The sequence below is a fragment of the Ictidomys tridecemlineatus genome, chromosome 5 (genome assembly GCF_052094955.1).
Source record: "Ictidomys tridecemlineatus isolate mIctTri1 chromosome 5, mIctTri1.hap1, whole genome shotgun sequence".
Lineage (NCBI taxonomy): Eukaryota > Metazoa > Chordata > Mammalia > Rodentia > Sciuridae > Ictidomys > Ictidomys tridecemlineatus.
Genome location: NC_135481.1, coordinates 111,812,519 through 111,830,135, shown reverse-complemented (window position 1 = coordinate 111,830,135; position 17,617 = coordinate 111,812,519). Strand labels below are relative to the sequence as shown.

General features: G+C 38.9%; 1 protein-coding gene across 4 annotated transcripts in view; it reads left to right on the top strand.

Moving 5' to 3' along the window:
- Ppp4r3a (protein phosphatase 4 regulatory subunit 3A) overlaps window positions 1-8,612 on the top strand; it is a 43,465-nt gene extending 34,853 nt beyond the window's left edge. For all 4 annotated transcript variants that reach the window (XM_005321321.4, XM_005321320.5, XM_078050722.1 and 1 more), the window contains 5 exons: window positions 2,854-3,023; window positions 3,917-4,059; window positions 5,051-5,241; window positions 5,690-5,916; window positions 7,885-8,612. In XM_005321321.4, the coding sequence (XP_005321378.1) occupies window positions 2,854-3,023; window positions 3,917-4,059; window positions 5,051-5,241; window positions 5,690-5,916; window positions 7,885-7,995 (842 nt within the window). In that variant the 3' untranslated portion in view covers window positions 7,996-8,612. The remainder of the gene's footprint in view (window positions 1-2,853; window positions 3,024-3,916; window positions 4,060-5,050; window positions 5,242-5,689; window positions 5,917-7,884) is intronic.
- Window positions 8,613-17,617: the final 9,005 nt, after the last annotated feature.

Sequence of the window (17,617 nt, the reverse complement as noted above, 5' to 3'; positions counted from 1 at the left end):
AGACAAAATCTCATGTTCTGTTTCTGTTATTTGATAAACTGAGTCAGGTCAGATCATCCTTAAGCCTAACTTTTCTCAAATGACTTCTCAGTGGACCTCTCTTCCCAGGGTTGAATATATGATTATCCTCTTAAAGAAGACACCAGCCCTTTGAAAGTACTGGTTTATGGTATTTTTTACCAAAAATTTCTAAGAACTGAATTATAAATTTGGGGAAATATAAAATAATTGCTTCTGAGAAAAATGTACATTGAAGTAAACATTAGGTACAATGTTTTTTTAATAAAGAATTTTACAAATACTTAAGTTTACACATCTAAGTATAATACATAATAAGCAGTTTAATGTTCACAGTTTAGGGACTTCAGGAATATTTTATATCTGTTGCCTCTCAATTAGTATATCATATTTAAAGCAACTAAGCAAGTATATATAGAGACCAGCAGTTCTTTCTAAACTTAGGCTAGATACTGGCTCTATTGGTCTATTTCCTTGGGCTTTTCAAGACTCTTTGATCTTACATTGTAGTCCTGAGCTCATACTTTATGTTGTCTGGCCTTTTTGTTGTTTCTTTCTGTTTAAAATATGAAAACCTGTACAAGGAATGAAATTTTTAAAAGCTTATTGTTGTAGTTACGTATGAGGTAGGGAGTCTCAAACGTGAAATCTCACCTTGTGTAAGATAAAGATAATTGTTTTAAAAGAGATGATCAAAATTGAGCAGATTGAGTACAATCTACAGTTATGCTGACTTGGCCTACTCCAAAAACTATCTTCTTTTAGTGACTTGACTTTATAAAACTCGCTCAAAATTCTTTCTTTTTTCATTTATTTATTTTAGAGGCCATACTAGGAATTGAACCCAGGGGTGCTCTACTACTAAGCTATATCCCCAACCCTTTTTAATTTTCCTTTTGAGACACAGTCTTGCCCAAGTTGACGTTGAACTTGCGATACTCCTGCCTCAGCATCCTGAATCACTGGGATTACAGGCATGCAACACTGTGTGTTTTTTTGGTTTTTTTTTTTTTTTTTTCACTAATAAAGTTCTAAAAGAAACTTTATTCAATAGCACAAAATAATGGTTGCATATTTTTTTAATATAGGTTTCCTTTGGGGGGATTGGTTTGAGTGGACAGTTATTAAGTGAGGACAAATGGAAATAAGGACCAAAACAAAAGACCATCAGACCCCACAGTGTCTGGGTACAAGTGCTTTTTGAGGAGTGTCCGCATATCCTGGTCCTAGTGAATTCCAGGAAGGGAAAAGTTTTTTTTCACCCACTTAGGAGCTGCATGCAGACCAGCGGAGTCAGTGTGTGTGTGTGTGTTTTGGTAGGACACAAGTCTCCACAAAGCCTGTGAAGTTGGGATACTTAGGATAACAGTAGCTCTTGCCTTCAATACTAAAAGCTTAAAATTTGGCCAATTAGCAGGCTCTAAGTATTGATTTTCATTTTTTCAAAAGTGGAACTGCCTCACTAAGTTCCCTTTGTCAGTTAACATTTAGAAAAAGAAAAAAAATGAAATTCCTATTTTGGAAAATAAACCCTTGTTAAGTTTGACTTATCACCCAGAAAGATGCCTCTTATTGTTTAAAAATGTTTTCACCATGCTTATGTTTTAAAAAATATTTAATAGTTTAAAAAATACAATGCAGTTATTCTATATAACTATTTGAAACTCCCTGCCCAGAGTGTTTCTTTAGAAAGATACACTCTTAAGTTGAATTGTTAAGGCAGTTTATAATCAACTGTACCTAATTGGGCATTCACTTGTGGACCTCTTTTCTGCCAACTAAAGAAAAATTGAGCTGCTTTACTCCTCTGCCTTCCCACCCAGAAACCGTGTCAGCATGGTTGCCTGGCTACCTGCTCATGAAGGACTTGATTAATAACAAATTGGCAATTTAACGAGCCACTTCCATGATCTCCAAAGAAACCAAAATACAAACACAATATTTAATCTTGCCAACCGAAGACGATGTGACTGCATGAAGTGAGTATGCTTTTTTGAACTGTTTACAATAACTGGGGCATTAACTTACTGATAATTCCACATAGGTAAAGAGGGCTTTGTTGAAGTCTAGCTGTCTGAGTATATTTGGATCTTGACGAATGGCGACTTAAGTAACTCCCCATACCTCAAGATGTAAATATACCTTTTCATCTGTAAGTTAAAGCCTAATTAATTGTAAAAAGGAAAACTAGGAAAAAAAAGTTAAAAAGCATACTCGCAATAAGCCTAGAGGACCACATTTTAAACTACATCCTCTAAATTTATTTCTAAACTATGGAAGGCAAATTCTGGGTCATGCAGATTTTTGTGGGTTTATAGCCATTCTGCAACCACATCCACAACTAAACCAATGTAAATCCATGAACTTGATGCAAAATAATAAAAAAAGAGTGTCCAAAGTTATTGAAGATCAAATTATCATACAGTGGATTGCCCTAATAAAACAATTGTTTTCTGTTGTCTTAAAATTTTATATAAAAAGCTACTCTTGAGAATTTTTTTCATTTTAACTGTTACGGTAGATTAAATCATTTGTCTTAGCTATTATTTCAGACATACATACATTTTGGTCATTAGTAACAGGTTTATTTCCAGAATTTTTCTGGCTTTCTAAGACTTGTGTTCTATGATGACATACACTACTTTTAGAATATGTTTTCTGATAACACCTTTAAAAAATCCTTATCTTTAGGTTCACGTTTCTGGAAGTGCTAACATATCAGTGTGCACGAAGAATTACTGGTATTTGTTAAATGGGTTTTATTGTGTTGTTTTGGTAAGTCTAAAATGTGGAAGTGTGGTATGTGACTTAAACAATAATACTTCTGTGTTTCAGGTGCCCTTCGTTTTAAGAGAAAGATTATTGGATTAAAAGATGAGTTTTATAACCGCTACATAATGAAAAGTTTTTTGTTTGAACCTGTAGTCAAAGCTTTTCTCAACAATGGATCCCGCTACAATCTGATGAATTCTGCCATAATAGAAATGTTTGAATTTATTAGAGTGGTAGGTTTTGTATTTTTTTAATCAGAATTTTAGTTTTAATTGTATGAGATAATTGACTATGCATTACTAATATTTTGGTTTGAAATTATTATACTTGGAAAGAATTTTTTAAAAGAAAAACCATTATCAAAAGCCAACGAGAGATTCAGTTCAAATCAATAATATCTAACCTGATCTCTTAGCAATCTTTATAGGATGGTTGAAAACTGATAGCAGTGTCATGAAGATCATTTAAGAAAATTACAAATACGCATTCAAATGCTTTTCTTCACTTTCACGTGTATTTAAAGGACAATATCATAACACACTCTTCCTGATTTTTTTTAATCTAGTGATGCTCAACATCATTGTGCAGTATTATCTGTGCCATGTTCTTAGAATTGTGGTAAAATGTTTGTAACATAAAATATGCCATCCTATTTCTAAACGTATAATATGTTGACATTAAGAATAAGAACATTCATGTTATCATGCAGCCCTCACCACCAGTCATCTAGAAATTTTTTGTGGTGTGTTTTTAAAATACACATGCTGTGGTGGTGTAGCTCAGTGGTAGAGTGCTCACCTAGCATGTACCAGGTTCCCTAGTTTATATCCCCAACACAAAAAATTAGTAGTAAAGTACATATGCTCCAACTTACAGCATCAGAAGTATTGTGGGACCTGGCATCTGCTTAGAAAGACCCATAGATAGTTCTGAGGGATACCAAGAACTGTGGGCTATGGAAGTAGCCAGTATATGTTATTCCCATTTTCACTGATTACCTCTAGGGTTGTGTGATAATTTATGAAATTGAACTATTTTGGAAATTTTATGAAATCACTACAGTAAAGCTTCATCTTGATAAAATGATACTTTTTATGATATGTTTTACTGTAATTCTTTCCTGTAGGAAGATATAAAATCATTAACTGCTCATGTAATTGAAAATTATTGGAAAGCACTGGAAGATGTAGATTATGTACAGACATTTAAAGGATTAAAACTGAGATTTGAACAACAAAGAGAAAGGCAAGACAACCCTAAACTCGACAGGTAAATCAACACATATTTGAATTTTCTCTTTATTCATGAATAAGTTGTGTCACAGTGGCTCTTGTTTATTTGATCTCATTTTACTGAAGGTGTAGGTAGTTGCTAGTGTGATTCGAAAACACCAACATATACTAATGTGACAGGAAGGCCTCGGTTGTTCAGAATTAAACCAGAATATCTCATTTGTGTTGGGCACATTGGTGCATGCCTATAATCCCAGCAGCTCGGGAGGCTGAGGCAGAAGGATCATGAGTTCAAAGCCAGCCTCAGCAACAGTGAGGTACTAAGAAGCTCAGTGAGACACGCTATCTCTAAATAAAATACTAAAAATGACTGGTGGTGTGGCTCTTAATTATTATGTTTTAAAAAATATTTTTTAGTTATACATGGATTCAATATCTTTATTTTATACTGAAAATTGAACCCAGTGCCTCACATGTGGGAGGCAAGCGCTTTACCGCTGAGCCATATCCCGGCCACCTTATTATTAATGCCTAGATTTTAATTTATAACATTTTGTAACATGTAAATTATTACTTATCAATTCCTAATGTTAATATGTTTAATAATTGATCTACATCAGTGCTTTTTTATTTTAAAATTTTATTTATTTAGTGCTGAGAATTGATACTTTTTCACTGAACTACGTCTCCAATCCTCTTTATTTTGAGACTGGATCTTGCTAAGTTGCTTAGTCTGGCCTTGAATTTAGGATCCTCCTCCTTCCGGGGTCACTGGGATTAAAGGTGTGGGCCCAGCTTGCAACCGTGCAGATTTGGTAGTATGAAATTTGATTCCATTTGTTAAAATTGGATATGGTGGGTGGTTTTTTAATCATATGTTTGGTAATATCTGATTTGCATCAGACTCTTCTGTGTTTGCTTATCTCCATTAACCTATTATAGCTGTATCTAATTTTGAAGTACTTGAAGACCATCTTTTAAAAAAAGAAAATCCTGTTAGTATATTTACCTTTTCTCTTTACTCACAGCATGCGCTCCATTTTGAGGAATCATAGATACCGGCGAGATGCCAGAACACTAGAGGATGAGGAGGAGATGTGGTTCAACGCAGATGAAGATGACATAGAAGATGGAGAAGCTGTAGTGTCTCCATCTGACAAAGCTAAAAATGATGATGATATCATGGATCCAATTAGTAAATTCATGGAAAGGAAGAAATGTATGTTGAACAAATGGGCAAGGAAAAATAAAGGCTTTCTCACTCTAGATCTATTCTTTATTTCTTGACCAAATAATGAGTATTTACGTTGAATATGTGGTGACAGTTTTTAAAGACTTGCTTTAGAGGGTGTAGCTGAATTCCTAGCACTGTTGTGAAGGTATAGACTAAGTTTTCTTAGTTTGAATCGGGTGATTAAGGGAGAGAGACATTATTTCAGGAGTGGTGAGAATAATGAATGTGATACTAAAAGCTTTCATTCCTTCTCCTTTGTAAAAACCCAGTGGATAATGATATTTAGTACGTTAGTGTCATTTTTAATCTGAACTTGAAAGTTGCTTCTCAGCAAAAAAACGAGCTGGTTAATTATGTGTTATTGTCACCTATTGTGGGGAAATAAAAACAGAACTAGTGTTACTGACAACCCTGACCATATTCTCATTTTTAGTAAAAGAAAGTGAGGAAAAGGAGGTGCTTCTGAAAACGAATCTTTCTGGACGGCAGAGCCCAAGTTTCAAGCTTTCTTTGTCCAGCGGAACAAAGACTAACCTCACCAGCCAGTCATCTGCCACAAATCTGCCTGGTTCTCCAGGGTCCCCCGGATCCCCAGGATCTCCAGGCTCTCCTGGATCTGTCCCTAAGAATACATCTCAGACGGCAGCTATTACCACAAAGGTACCCTTGAGACTCCCTTTGGTTGCCTCTTCCAGAATCATTTATCACTTGTGACTTACCACCACCTGAGATTTTTATATGTGCACACAGTACTAGGGATCAAACCCAGGAGTGCTTTACCCCTGAGCTGTATCCCAGCTAACCCTAACCTTCCAACTGCTTTTTATCTTTTTGTGGAGGCGTGGTCTCATTAAATTGCCAAAGCTGATCTTTATTGGCAATTCTCAGCCTCCTAACTGGCTGGGAATATTGATGTATGTCACCATGCCTGGCAGCTGAACTTTTGGGGGGGGGGCACTGGGGGTTGAACTCAGGAACTGACCCATATCCCCAGCCCTATTTTGTATTTTATTTAGAGACAGGGTCTCACTGAGTTGCTAAGCACCTTGCCATTGCTGAGGTTGGCTTTGAACTTGTGATCCTGCTATCAACCTCCCAAGCCACTGGAATTACAGACATGCACCTGGTGCCTGGCTGAATTTTTTTTTTTTTCTTCAGAATTTTTGAACATTTTCCTAGAACTAATGCAAAAGTCTGAATGTATTCTTATTTTGGTATTTTTTGTGTTAGAAATCTAGGTTCAGATTTGTTTGTCAATACATTTTCAAAATCTTCCAAATTTTAAATCATCATTTACTTGTTCAACTTTCCCAAGTTAGACCCAGGTAAAGATGGTGGGGAAAGATAATACAATAATGATCCATTTAAAATTTTTTTCATATAAGAAAGGAGCAAAATTTTTAACACCAAAAATGTAGAAAAGCCATAATCACAAAATACAACCAATTATTTTGTTATGGTTGGTTGGTTTTGTTTTGCTACCAGGGGTTGAACCCAGGGATGCATAGCCACTGAGCCATATTCCCAGCCTTTTTTGTTATTTAATTATTATTATTATTTTTTAGGTGTAGTTGGACACAATACCTTTATTTAATTTATTTTTATGCTGTGCTGAGGATCGAACCTAAGGCTTCGTACATGCTAAGCGAGCACTCTACTGCTGAGCTAAAACCCCATCCCCTAAATATTTTTATTTGAGACAGGGTCTTACCAAGTTGCTTAGGGCCTTGCTAAATTCCTGAGGCTGACCTTGAACTTGCCTTGGCTTTCTGAGCTGCTGAGATTATAGGCATGTGCCATCACACCCAGCCAACCAGTTCTTCTAGATAACTTTTACAACTTTTTTTTCTTTCAAGTTGTAGAATATGTTCATTATTAGACTAGGCATTAACAGACTGCCAGTTCAGAATCTTTGATCTAAATCAGTGCTCATTCCCAGTCTCTTTTCTTGCAAATGAGTAGGAGACCCCTAAGGACAGAGAAGTGAATCCAAGGCCTGCTGAAGTAAAGGGCATGGCTATGGGCAGAGTAGTGTACACTCTCCATGGCCATGTAAATAAAGTGAGCTATAGGTGGTTTCTGGTGAAGGGGAGATACATTAGGTCTTGAGACCTTCCCTGCCTTTTTTTTTTTTTTTTTTTTTTAACCAGAGGTTGAACTCGGGGACACTGACCTGCATCCGCAGCCCTATTTTGTATTGTATTTAGAGACAGGGCCTCATGTCTAAGCACTTTGCTTTTACTGAGGCTGGCTTTGAATTTGTGATCCTCCTGCTTCAGCCTCCCAAGCTGCTGGGATTACAGGCATGCGCCACTGTGCCCAGCAAAAAGACATTTTTAATTCAGTGATGTTTTTCTCCCTGGGTGATTTGCTAGGATAATAAACTACTTAACTCTTTTGCTTTAATTTAGGTAACCTAAAAAATTTTTCTTATAAAGAAAAAAGCTCATGTTTATTATGGGAAATTTAGGAAATATATAAAAATAATGAATTTCAATCACACCAACCAGAAATAGCTATAGTTAATATGTTGAGGTAGGATCTGTACTTTCTTCAAACTTAAAACACAAGTATTTTTAAATTAGTGTTTTCTTTTCTGTTCTTCAAATAATCCTTGTTTCTGAACAGGGAGGCCTCGTGGGTCTGGTAGATTATCCTGATGATGATGAAGAGGATGAAGAGGATGAAGACAAGGAAGATACCCTACCATTGTCAAAGAAAGCAAAATTTGAGTCATAATAATGGCAACTGCCTGTGATCAGTACCTGTTGACAAACTGGGTCTCTACCCCTCCCCCCTACAAAGCCCGCAACACAGCGCAGTGGTCTCTTGTGAATGACTGACACGCTCAGCCTCGCACACTTGACTTCTGCTCATCAAGTGCCAATTCAATGGAGCAGGAGGAGGGGTAACCACACTTTTAGGGGAAAGACTTAAGCCTTTGCGCTCTCCAGCTTGGACCACACATTGCCCTTTTCTCAGGGAAGGAAATGGAAACAAAAAGCCAACAGGGCGGGGGTTTTGTAAGTGGAACTCTGGATTGACTGGTCAGTTGCTACAATCAGAACATGCTTTCTTGGACCATGTTTGAAACTCAGAAGAATGGGCCTTTCTGCCATCGTTCTTCACTAGTAAGAATGCCAGCAGTTTCTTTGTATAAAGAGACCTGCCTTTAAAATCATACATTCTGAACATTTTAGTCAAGCTACAACAGGTTTGGAAAACCTCTGTGGGGGAGGGGCAAATATAAAGTTTCCTCTTTTTTATCTGTTCCCTTTGCCCTTCAAACTGCAGATTTTTTTCCCCCCTAAAGTGGGGATTTGTCCCTACTTGATTAAAGATTGAGTGGAATTCTAGATGTGGTCATTTGTGTCATAATTTTTTTTTAATTTCATTTTATTTTTGACCTTTTTTTCCTCCTCTGAGTGTATGCTTAGTTGTTGAATATATATATTTGGGACCATTAAACCTTTTTTTGATGTAATATAACCTAACGTTGTGCTGGTACCTGTTTTACCATGTGTACTTTTTGTTTTACATCACAGTTCTTAATTTGTTTAGAGTTTTATGAAAGATGGTATAGTTTTTATTGACAAAAGCAAAGTAATCTTACAACTATGTGCATACAAAAGCAATACTATTTTGTGACTAAATATTTTATATTAAAATTTACATCAGCAACTGTCTTGAGATTTCAGGGAAATAGAGTGGAATTTAAAACTTAAAACAGTTTTGTTAAACCTAGAGACATGAAATTAGTATTCCAAAGAGATTCTGAAATTTCATATCTTGGGGAAATGACGGTACATTAAATCAAAATTGAGGATGGATGATTTAAAAATAACATATTTGACTTTTGAATAATAAAAAGAAAAGAAGAGTAAGATAAATTGTATTAGTTGTATGTTTCTTTTTTCTTTTTCCTTTATTTATTTATTTATTTTAATAACTACTCCCTTTGGAATACCAGCTTAAGTTGTTGTAAGTGGTGGTTCCTAAATAAATATCTGAGGACCATCAGAGAGAGTACCTTGCTAAAGCAGTATTGGGCAGGGGCTAGGCACATGGCTTAGTGTGGAGCACTTGCCCAGCATTCTTGAGGCCTTGGATTGCATCCCCAGCATCCTCTGAGGAAGCTCTATTCTGAACAAGGAGATGGTGAGAGCCTGGCAGACTGCTTCAAACTGCAGGGCATGTTACATGTGATAGCAAATTTTCAAGGAAATTGAAATAAAGATCTCAATTCTACCTGCCCTTCTTTATTTAAAATGAAGAGCATAGAAGATATCATTTGCTTTAATCTTAACAAAACACTGTCTGCTTCTAGTTTAACTTCTCTTTTGCTTATTCCTCGGTAAATAACAAGCATTGAAAGCATAATTAACTGTAAGAGAAGTTTATTTCTCTAAAGTATAAAGCTACTTTCGAGTCACAAAGTTTGGCTCTTTTTTTTTTTTTTTTAATATTATTGTTGTAGTTGTAGTTGGACACAATACCTTTTAATTTTATGTGGTGCTGAGGATTGAACCCAGCGCCCCATACATGCTAAGCAAGCTTTGTACCACTGAGCCACAATCCCATCCCTACAAAGTTTGGCTCTTAACAATTGAAGTTCACCGACTTGTGAATAAAAAGAAGAAACAATTGAGTGAATTGGGTTTTCCACTGTTACCTAGAAAGTTCCATATCGAGTAGCTAATTAATTTAAACTGACTCTTAAAACACTTGCTTTGGTATTCTGAGGATTCTTGAAGAGTGAAGTGTCACTTACCTTCATAAATTGTGGTCTAGTGATCAAAAAATAGATGCTAACTCTTGGCCTCCACAGTTAAGAGATGCCTTTTCACTGGTGGACTGTTATATTTCCCTTGTCATTAGCAATTACAGCTATTTAAACAAAAATGACACAAATGTTGCTATAATAATTAGAGAAGTGAGGTCTGAAATAGCTTGTCATCTCATGAAAGAGTACCCTTAGCAAGAAATTGCTAGGAACACTAACTTGGCATTGACATGGTTCCATCTGACTCATAAGTCCTACCCATTTTGGGGGAGGTAGGGGCAGGTCATGCTGGACCTCCAAGCTGCACCTCCAGTCCAAGTGTTCATATTCTTTGTCAGGCACGGTGGTGCTCACCTGTAATCTGCCAAGGCAGGAATCACAATTTCCAGCCCAATCTCAGCAATTTAGTGAGGCCCTGTCTCAAAATAAATGATAAGAACGGGGGCGAAGGGAGGTGTGCAGCTCATGGCTAGAGTGCTTAACCTAGCATATGCTAGGCTTGGATTCAGTCCGTAGTACCACAAGAAAAAGTCCACATTTAATCGTAAATAGCATTTTGGTGATGGACATGAACATAATTATGTTTTTTCCATACTTACCCAGATCATGCATGTAATTTTTTTTAGAATTCTAAATTGGCAATTCAGTCTTAGTAAATTAAAGAGGCAAGAAACAAGAAAGAACATTCTTGCCACTATTTTTGTCTTAACTGACTTAAGCTGTAGTCTTTGTAGAGGTTGCAAGATCAGAACAGCAACAAATTTAAGCTGGAAGGATTAAGTGGAAAACTTTAGGTCATCAACAGATTTCTTCCCCACCCGCACAGTGCTGGGGGTAGAACCCAGGGCCTCACACAAGCATTCTACCACTAAGCCACATCCCCAAACCATAGAAGCTTTAGAATTTTTTTTTTTTTTAATGGTGCTAAGAATCGAACCCAGTGCCTCACACATGCTAGGCAAGCACTTTACCATTGAGCCACAGCCACAGCCCCCTACCCCATAGAGGTTTAAAAAGCATTGGCAAAAAACCCTTCTCGGGAGAAGTTAGGATCTTAGAATTTTAACATACAGGTTATGTTAACTTTTTTTTCTTAATATTTATTTTTTAGTTGTAGTTCCCTCGCACGAGTCAGGTGAGCGCTCTACCTGCTGAGCTATACAACCTTAGCCCCTGGGTTATGTTAACTTTTATTGTTGTAATAGTATGTATTTCAAGCAAGAGGATTATAGAATTTTTCATGGGATGAATTATTGTCACCCACAGAGACATGATAAGAGGGGTAGTCTTCACTATGTTTTAATTCTGTTAATCACTTCGATTTTTCTCATTGGCCTTAATACCTCCTCTAGGGTCTTTCATCTGGTTAAATCTGAAAGAAAACTGTAGGGAGCCTCTTCAGATACTGAATGTCTTAATGACTAGATCAGATGCCTCCTTTCTTAAAATAGCTCTGCTAGAAACAGCTTTCCTTGACCTTTTCCATCTCCCAGATAAATTCTAACATGGACTTAAAGGAAATAGTGGTTACTTAGGTGGCATGCTAGATGGGTTTATGTTCACTTATTAATTTTGTTCTACATCCAAAACCCCACACCACCATTTCAGAGAAACTGCTGTAGTGCAAATCCAGTGTCCCCTGTTTCACATTACTCTCACTTAGGCAGCATGGATCCCAACCACTGTCTTGGGACCTCCTTCTGGGTTCTGTAATATCGTTGTGCTTTAACATTCTGCTCTGCCTTCTGATAACTCTTCTTACTCCTTAAATGGTGGGACTCCTTAGGCACTCCTTCCCAGACTGTAACCATGTCACATTTCTTCTGTGTCCCTGACAATCATGCTGTGATCTAAAGGACTCTTTGTTTTGGTTTTTGTTTTTGCTTTTTTCCCCCCCTCTTTCAGTAGCTGTTATTTAACCCAGGAGCATCCTACTACTGGGCTAGTTCCCTGCCCCTTTTTATTTATTTATTTATTTAAATTCTGAAATGGTCTCACTAAATTACCCTGGCTGGCCTTGAACTTGTGGTCCTTCTGCCTCGGCCTCCTTTATACCTGAAACTGTAGGTGTGCACCACTACACCCAGCAAGTTTGATTCATTCTTAACCATAAAAATCCCCTCTGTCGTGGATATAAAGGGAGGACTCAAGATCTCTGTCCTTTGTAATTTTGGTAATTTTATGTAACTAAGATACCCTCTGGTTGGTTTTACTAACTCATGTCTTGAATAATTTCAACAATACCTGAAGTCACATTTCTTTAAGCTTTCCCTGGTCTGTTCATCCCTGGTCCCAGCACTTCTAACTTTTGACTGTCCTAGGTATGAGCTACAGATTTCACAGACCCACTCATCTATTAGTCTGATGTTTATTAAATCTTGAGCTCTTAAACTTTTACATGTGGGTAGATTTGCAGCAATAGGAATCCCTGAAGGGCAGGTCCAGTTTTACACAGCTATGAGCAACACCACGCCATAGATGTGATTAGGTCCACAGAGCAGCAGGTGGTTGGCTTCATGAATTCCCTGTGTAGGTGCAGTGGGCACTTTTTCATATTAATGACAACAGGGAAAAGTTTATTTCTGAAAAGAGATCACATTTTAGAGAAAGCCAAAAAAAAGGAAGAAAAAAAAAGTGTGATCACTGAAATAAAAAATGAACAAAACAGACAGACCTTGACAGATCAGCAACGCCTTTATTTTTTGGTACTGGGGATTAAACTTAGTGGTACTAACTCAGGGTACTGGAGCACTGAGCCACATCCCAGCCCTATTTTGTATTTTATAAGGGTCTCACCAAGTTGCTTAGCACCTCACAGTTGCTGAGGCTGGCTTTGAACCTGCAATTCTCCTGTCTCAGCCTCCCAAGCCGCTGGGATTACAGGCCTGGGCCACCACACCTAGCATCAGCAACACCTTTTATTAAGCAGTGGAATTGAGCAGTCAGGCCTCTGAGGGACACATCTTCAGGGGAAAACAGTGGCAGGCCACCATGAGGGTCTGGGTTTTATAGAGCCTTAGCAGAGCCAGGTCATGGTAGTTTTGGTGGTGGGCTCATTTAGGGCAGGGCAGGTAAGGGAAGTTGCCCAGCATGGTCTCAAACTCCTGGCAGAAGTGATGCCCCTGCCCCAGCCTGTTAGAAATACTCAGGTGTAGCAAGAAATCAAACAAGTGCTCAGAAGTGGGTCTACAAGGCAAACTTCACTCCTGCTAGAAGGGCATGCTCTTGAACCTGGCTAGCAAGCACAGTCGGGCAGGCAGTCGGCCTGCTTTTATCCAACAGCAGCTGCTCCAGGTCGCAGTCTACGTGGTTAGCTAATTTCAAAATAGGGGTGGCAAAGAGAAGGGCCACAGATAAAATAGCTACAATTGACTCTTACTTCCCAATTAAGGCTAAATACTGTACTCAAAATGGACCCATGAGCTTTACATCTCTCCCAGCCTCCCAGGCAGGTAGCTGGGACTGCAGATGTGGGTCACTGTGCCCATCTTCTACAGATACACGTATTTTACTTTGATACTATTTGAAGTCCTAAAGAACTACTTTGGAGGAAGGTTGATGAGATAACAAAACTAGGGCTGGGGGGATGTGGCTCAAGGGGTAGCGCGCTTGCCTGACATGCGTTCAGCCTAGGTTCGATCCTCAGCACCACATACAAATACAGATGTTGTATCTGCCGAAAACTAAAAAATAAATATTAAAAAATTTTTAAAAAAAGATAACAAAACTAATCCCATGGTTCTGATGTGGTCTCACTGAGGGATCCCAAAGCCAGGAGCCCAGGGAACTTGGCCTTTGGAATTCTTGGGGTGGCTTTCAAAGAGGGTAGAGAATGTAAGGAGAATTGTTATTAGTGAAAACTTCTCACCCCTCTTCAAGTCCTTTAAGGGCCCACTCTAGAAGACAGGAATGGGGCCGAGCAGGAAAATGACAATAAGCCAAAGCCTGAATGAGTGCTCAGGAGACCACAGTGTGGTCCATGCTGTACTCTGATTGATGGCTTGAGTCTAAGAACAAATTTCCTAATAAGAGTGTTGCAAAGTTACAGACAGAGCACAATCACGGAGCCAGAGAGGGCTGGGTTTGAATTCTTACTCTACTGCCAAGAACTTAGGTGTTGGGGATATGCTCAATAGTAGAGGTCCCGAGTTCAATCCCCAGCACAAGAAAAAGGAAAAAGAAGACTTAAGAACAAGTTCCTTAGGGCTGGGGATGTGGCTCAAGCGGTAGCGAGCTCGCCTGGCAGGTGTGCCGCCCGGGTTCGATCCTCAGCACCACATGCAAAACAAAGATGTTGTGTCTGCCGAGAACTAAAAAATAAAAATATTAAAATTAAAAAAAAAAAAAAGAACAAGTTCCTTAGCCGGGCACAATGGCGGTGCACATCTGTAATCACAGCAGCTGGGGAAGCTGAAATAAGAGGATTGGGAGTTCCAAGCCAGCCTCAGCTACTGTAAGGCACTAAGCAACTCAGTGAGACCCTGTCTCTAAATAAAACACAAAATAGGGGCTCAGTGGTCGAGTGCCCCTGAGTTCAATCCTTGGTACCCCCTACCCAAGAAAAGAGAAAAGAATAAGTTCCTTGAGTCTTGGTTTCCTAATCCCTAATGGGACTGATACCTACAAAACAATTGTGAGGGCTTTAGTACAGACAGAATATAAAACCTGCTCCCCACAAGACGCAGGTACCCGAGTAGAGGATAACTATTTAAATTAGTATACAGGTTCAATCTCCAGCACTGCAAAGGAAAATGTATATATTTATTCTTTTTTGCAGTGTTGGGGATCAAACCCAGGGCCTCATGTATGTGTACTTTTTTCTATTTTTTTTTTTTTTTTGCAGTGCTTGAAACCAAAACCAGGGCCTCATGAATGCTAAGGAAAGATTCTATCACTGAGCCATACCCCAACCATGTCTAAACATTTTTGTGGTGCTGAGGATTTGAACCAAGGGCCTTGTGTATGCTAAAGATGTGCTTGAGCGTTGATCTCTATCTCTAGCCCTAAATTAATATATGAATACAGTTCAAACCTGGAAGGAGATGGCCATGGTAACTGACTTTCTGTTTAAGATCTGAAATTGGGAGTCCTTCATAGTTCATGCAGGGGACTCAGCGTATTGGTTAAAATACATCCAGAAATGACAGAGTGGAAAACATGGCAAGTCCTGCCCCCAAAAGCAATGATAAAACTGGGCACAACTGGGGCTGGGGATGTGGCTCAAGCGGTAGCGCGCTCGCCTGGCATGCGTGGGGCCCGGGTTCGATCCTCAGCACCACATACAAACAAAGATGTTGGTCTGCCAATAACTAATAAATAAATAAATATTAAAAAAAAAAAAAAACTGGGCACAACTGCCAAAACCAACCATTTCGGAATTCTAGAATAATCAAGAAGGCATTATAAGAAATTGAGTAGGGTTTATTCAACAATCTCAGGTTGGGACACTGGAAGTCTGGGAGCTAGACCTGGTGCTACTGCCGTCCCCTCTGGCCACCACCCTCTTCACTACCCTCAACCAGATAGGTTGTTCTACCAAGAACAAAATAATGAAAGAAAAGGCCTCCAAATCACACACCTGGCGTGGCGGCACTTGTAATCCCAGCAACTCAGGAGGGAGGATATGCATTCAAGGCCAGCCTCCGCAACATAGCAAAACAATAAATAAACAAATAAGGAAGAAGTACAGCTCTTTACAGATGACATGATCTTGCATACAAGAAGTCCTAACAAACACCTTCAGAACTAGTCACCTTGCTGAGCAAAGTTGCAGGTGCAAAATCAACATATGAAATTTGATTATATTTCTATATATTTGCAATAAATGACCCAAAAATGAAATAGGTTTTCAGGTGTTTTTGTTATTTTGGAACAGGGGTGGGGGTGAGTTTGAACCCAGGGTGCTTTTCCACTGTCCTACATCCCCAGTCCTTTTAATTTTAAGAGAGTCTCATTAAATTGCTGAGGCTGACCTCAAATTTGTGGTCCTCCACCTCAGCCTCCTGAGTTGCTGGGATGACAGATGTGTCCCACTGTACCCAGTTCCATTTTCAATGGCATGAAGAAGAACACAATACAGTATTTAGGAAGCTCTTTCTGCCATCTTGGATCCTGTGGAGGAGGCCTACTAGGGACAGAGCTTCTAAAAGGCAGGCTTGTCTGGGACACTGTGGCTATGTGTGCCGTCTGTGGAGTTCATAGTTCTTAAAACTGAAGGTGTTTGGGCTGGGGATAGGGCTCAGTTGGTAGAGTTGCTTGCCTCTCATGCCCTAGGGTTAGGGCTCCATTCCTAACACCACAAAAAAATTGAAGGTGTTTACGCCTAAGATTAAATTGAAATTTGTTTGGGGGCTGGGGATGTGGCTCAAGCGGTAGCGCGCTCGCCTAGCATGCGTGTGGTCGGGTTCGATCCTCAGCACCACATACCAACAAAGATGTTGTGTCCGCCGAGAACTAAGAAAAAATAAATAAATGTTAAAATTCTCTCTCTCTCTCTGTCCCCCCCCCCCACTCTCTCTTTAAAAAAAAAAAAAGAAAGAAATTTGTTTGGGCAAAAAAATGTGTTTATGTGTACAAAGCAAAGAATAACAGAGTGACTCCTGGTGACAAACCAAACAGAACCAGAGCAATCTGGGCAGAGGTGACTCGTGCCCATGGAAACAATGGCATGTTGTGCCAATTTCTGAAACTGCCTTCCTGCTAAGGCCACTGGACACAGACTGTGCGATGCTGTACTCTTTGAGGATTTAAACTAATGCAAAGTAAATAAAAACAGGGGGAAATACTTAGGAAAAGATTTAACAAAAGAAGGACAACGTTTATATCCTGAAAACTATATAAACATTTTTGAAAGAAATTGAAAAAACTTTAAATAAGTGGACTATATCCAATGCTTGCGGATTGAAGATTTGGTATTTTTAAAGTGGAAATGCTTCTCCATTAACCACAGGCTCAATGAAAATCCCAGTCAGAATCCCAGCTGCCTTCTATGGAGGTGTTGAAAAGCTGCTTCTAAAATTTATAACGGGTTGAAGATGTGGCTCTGTGGTTGAGTTTGATCCCCGGCAGCAAAAAACAAACAGGCAAACCAACAAAAAACTAAATAAAACAAGAAACATGGACTGGGAGTAGAGTTCAGGGTCGAGTACGTGCTTGGCATGTGCAAGGCCCTGGGTTCAATCCCCAGAACCAAACACCAGAGTAGGATGACTCGGATTTTCAAATTACAAAAGTTAGGCCTGGGGGCTGGGGTTGTGGCTCAGTGGTAGAGCGTTTGCCTAGCATGTGTGAGGCCCTGGGTTCGATCTTCAGCACCACACATAAATAAAGGTATTCTGTGCAACTACAACTAAAAAATAAATAAATATTTAAAAAAAAAAAAAAAAGTTAGGGCTGAAGATGTAGCTCAGGGGTGGAGCCCTTGCCCACTGTGCCCGAAGCCCTGGGTTCCAGCCCCAGCACAGCAAAACAGAAACAAAAACTTAGTAGGAAGCAATGTGGACAGTGAGTCCTGGCAGGTAGAGATCAGCTGGAAGAGAACTGAATTTTCAAAAATAAAATCTTGAGTCCATAGTCAGC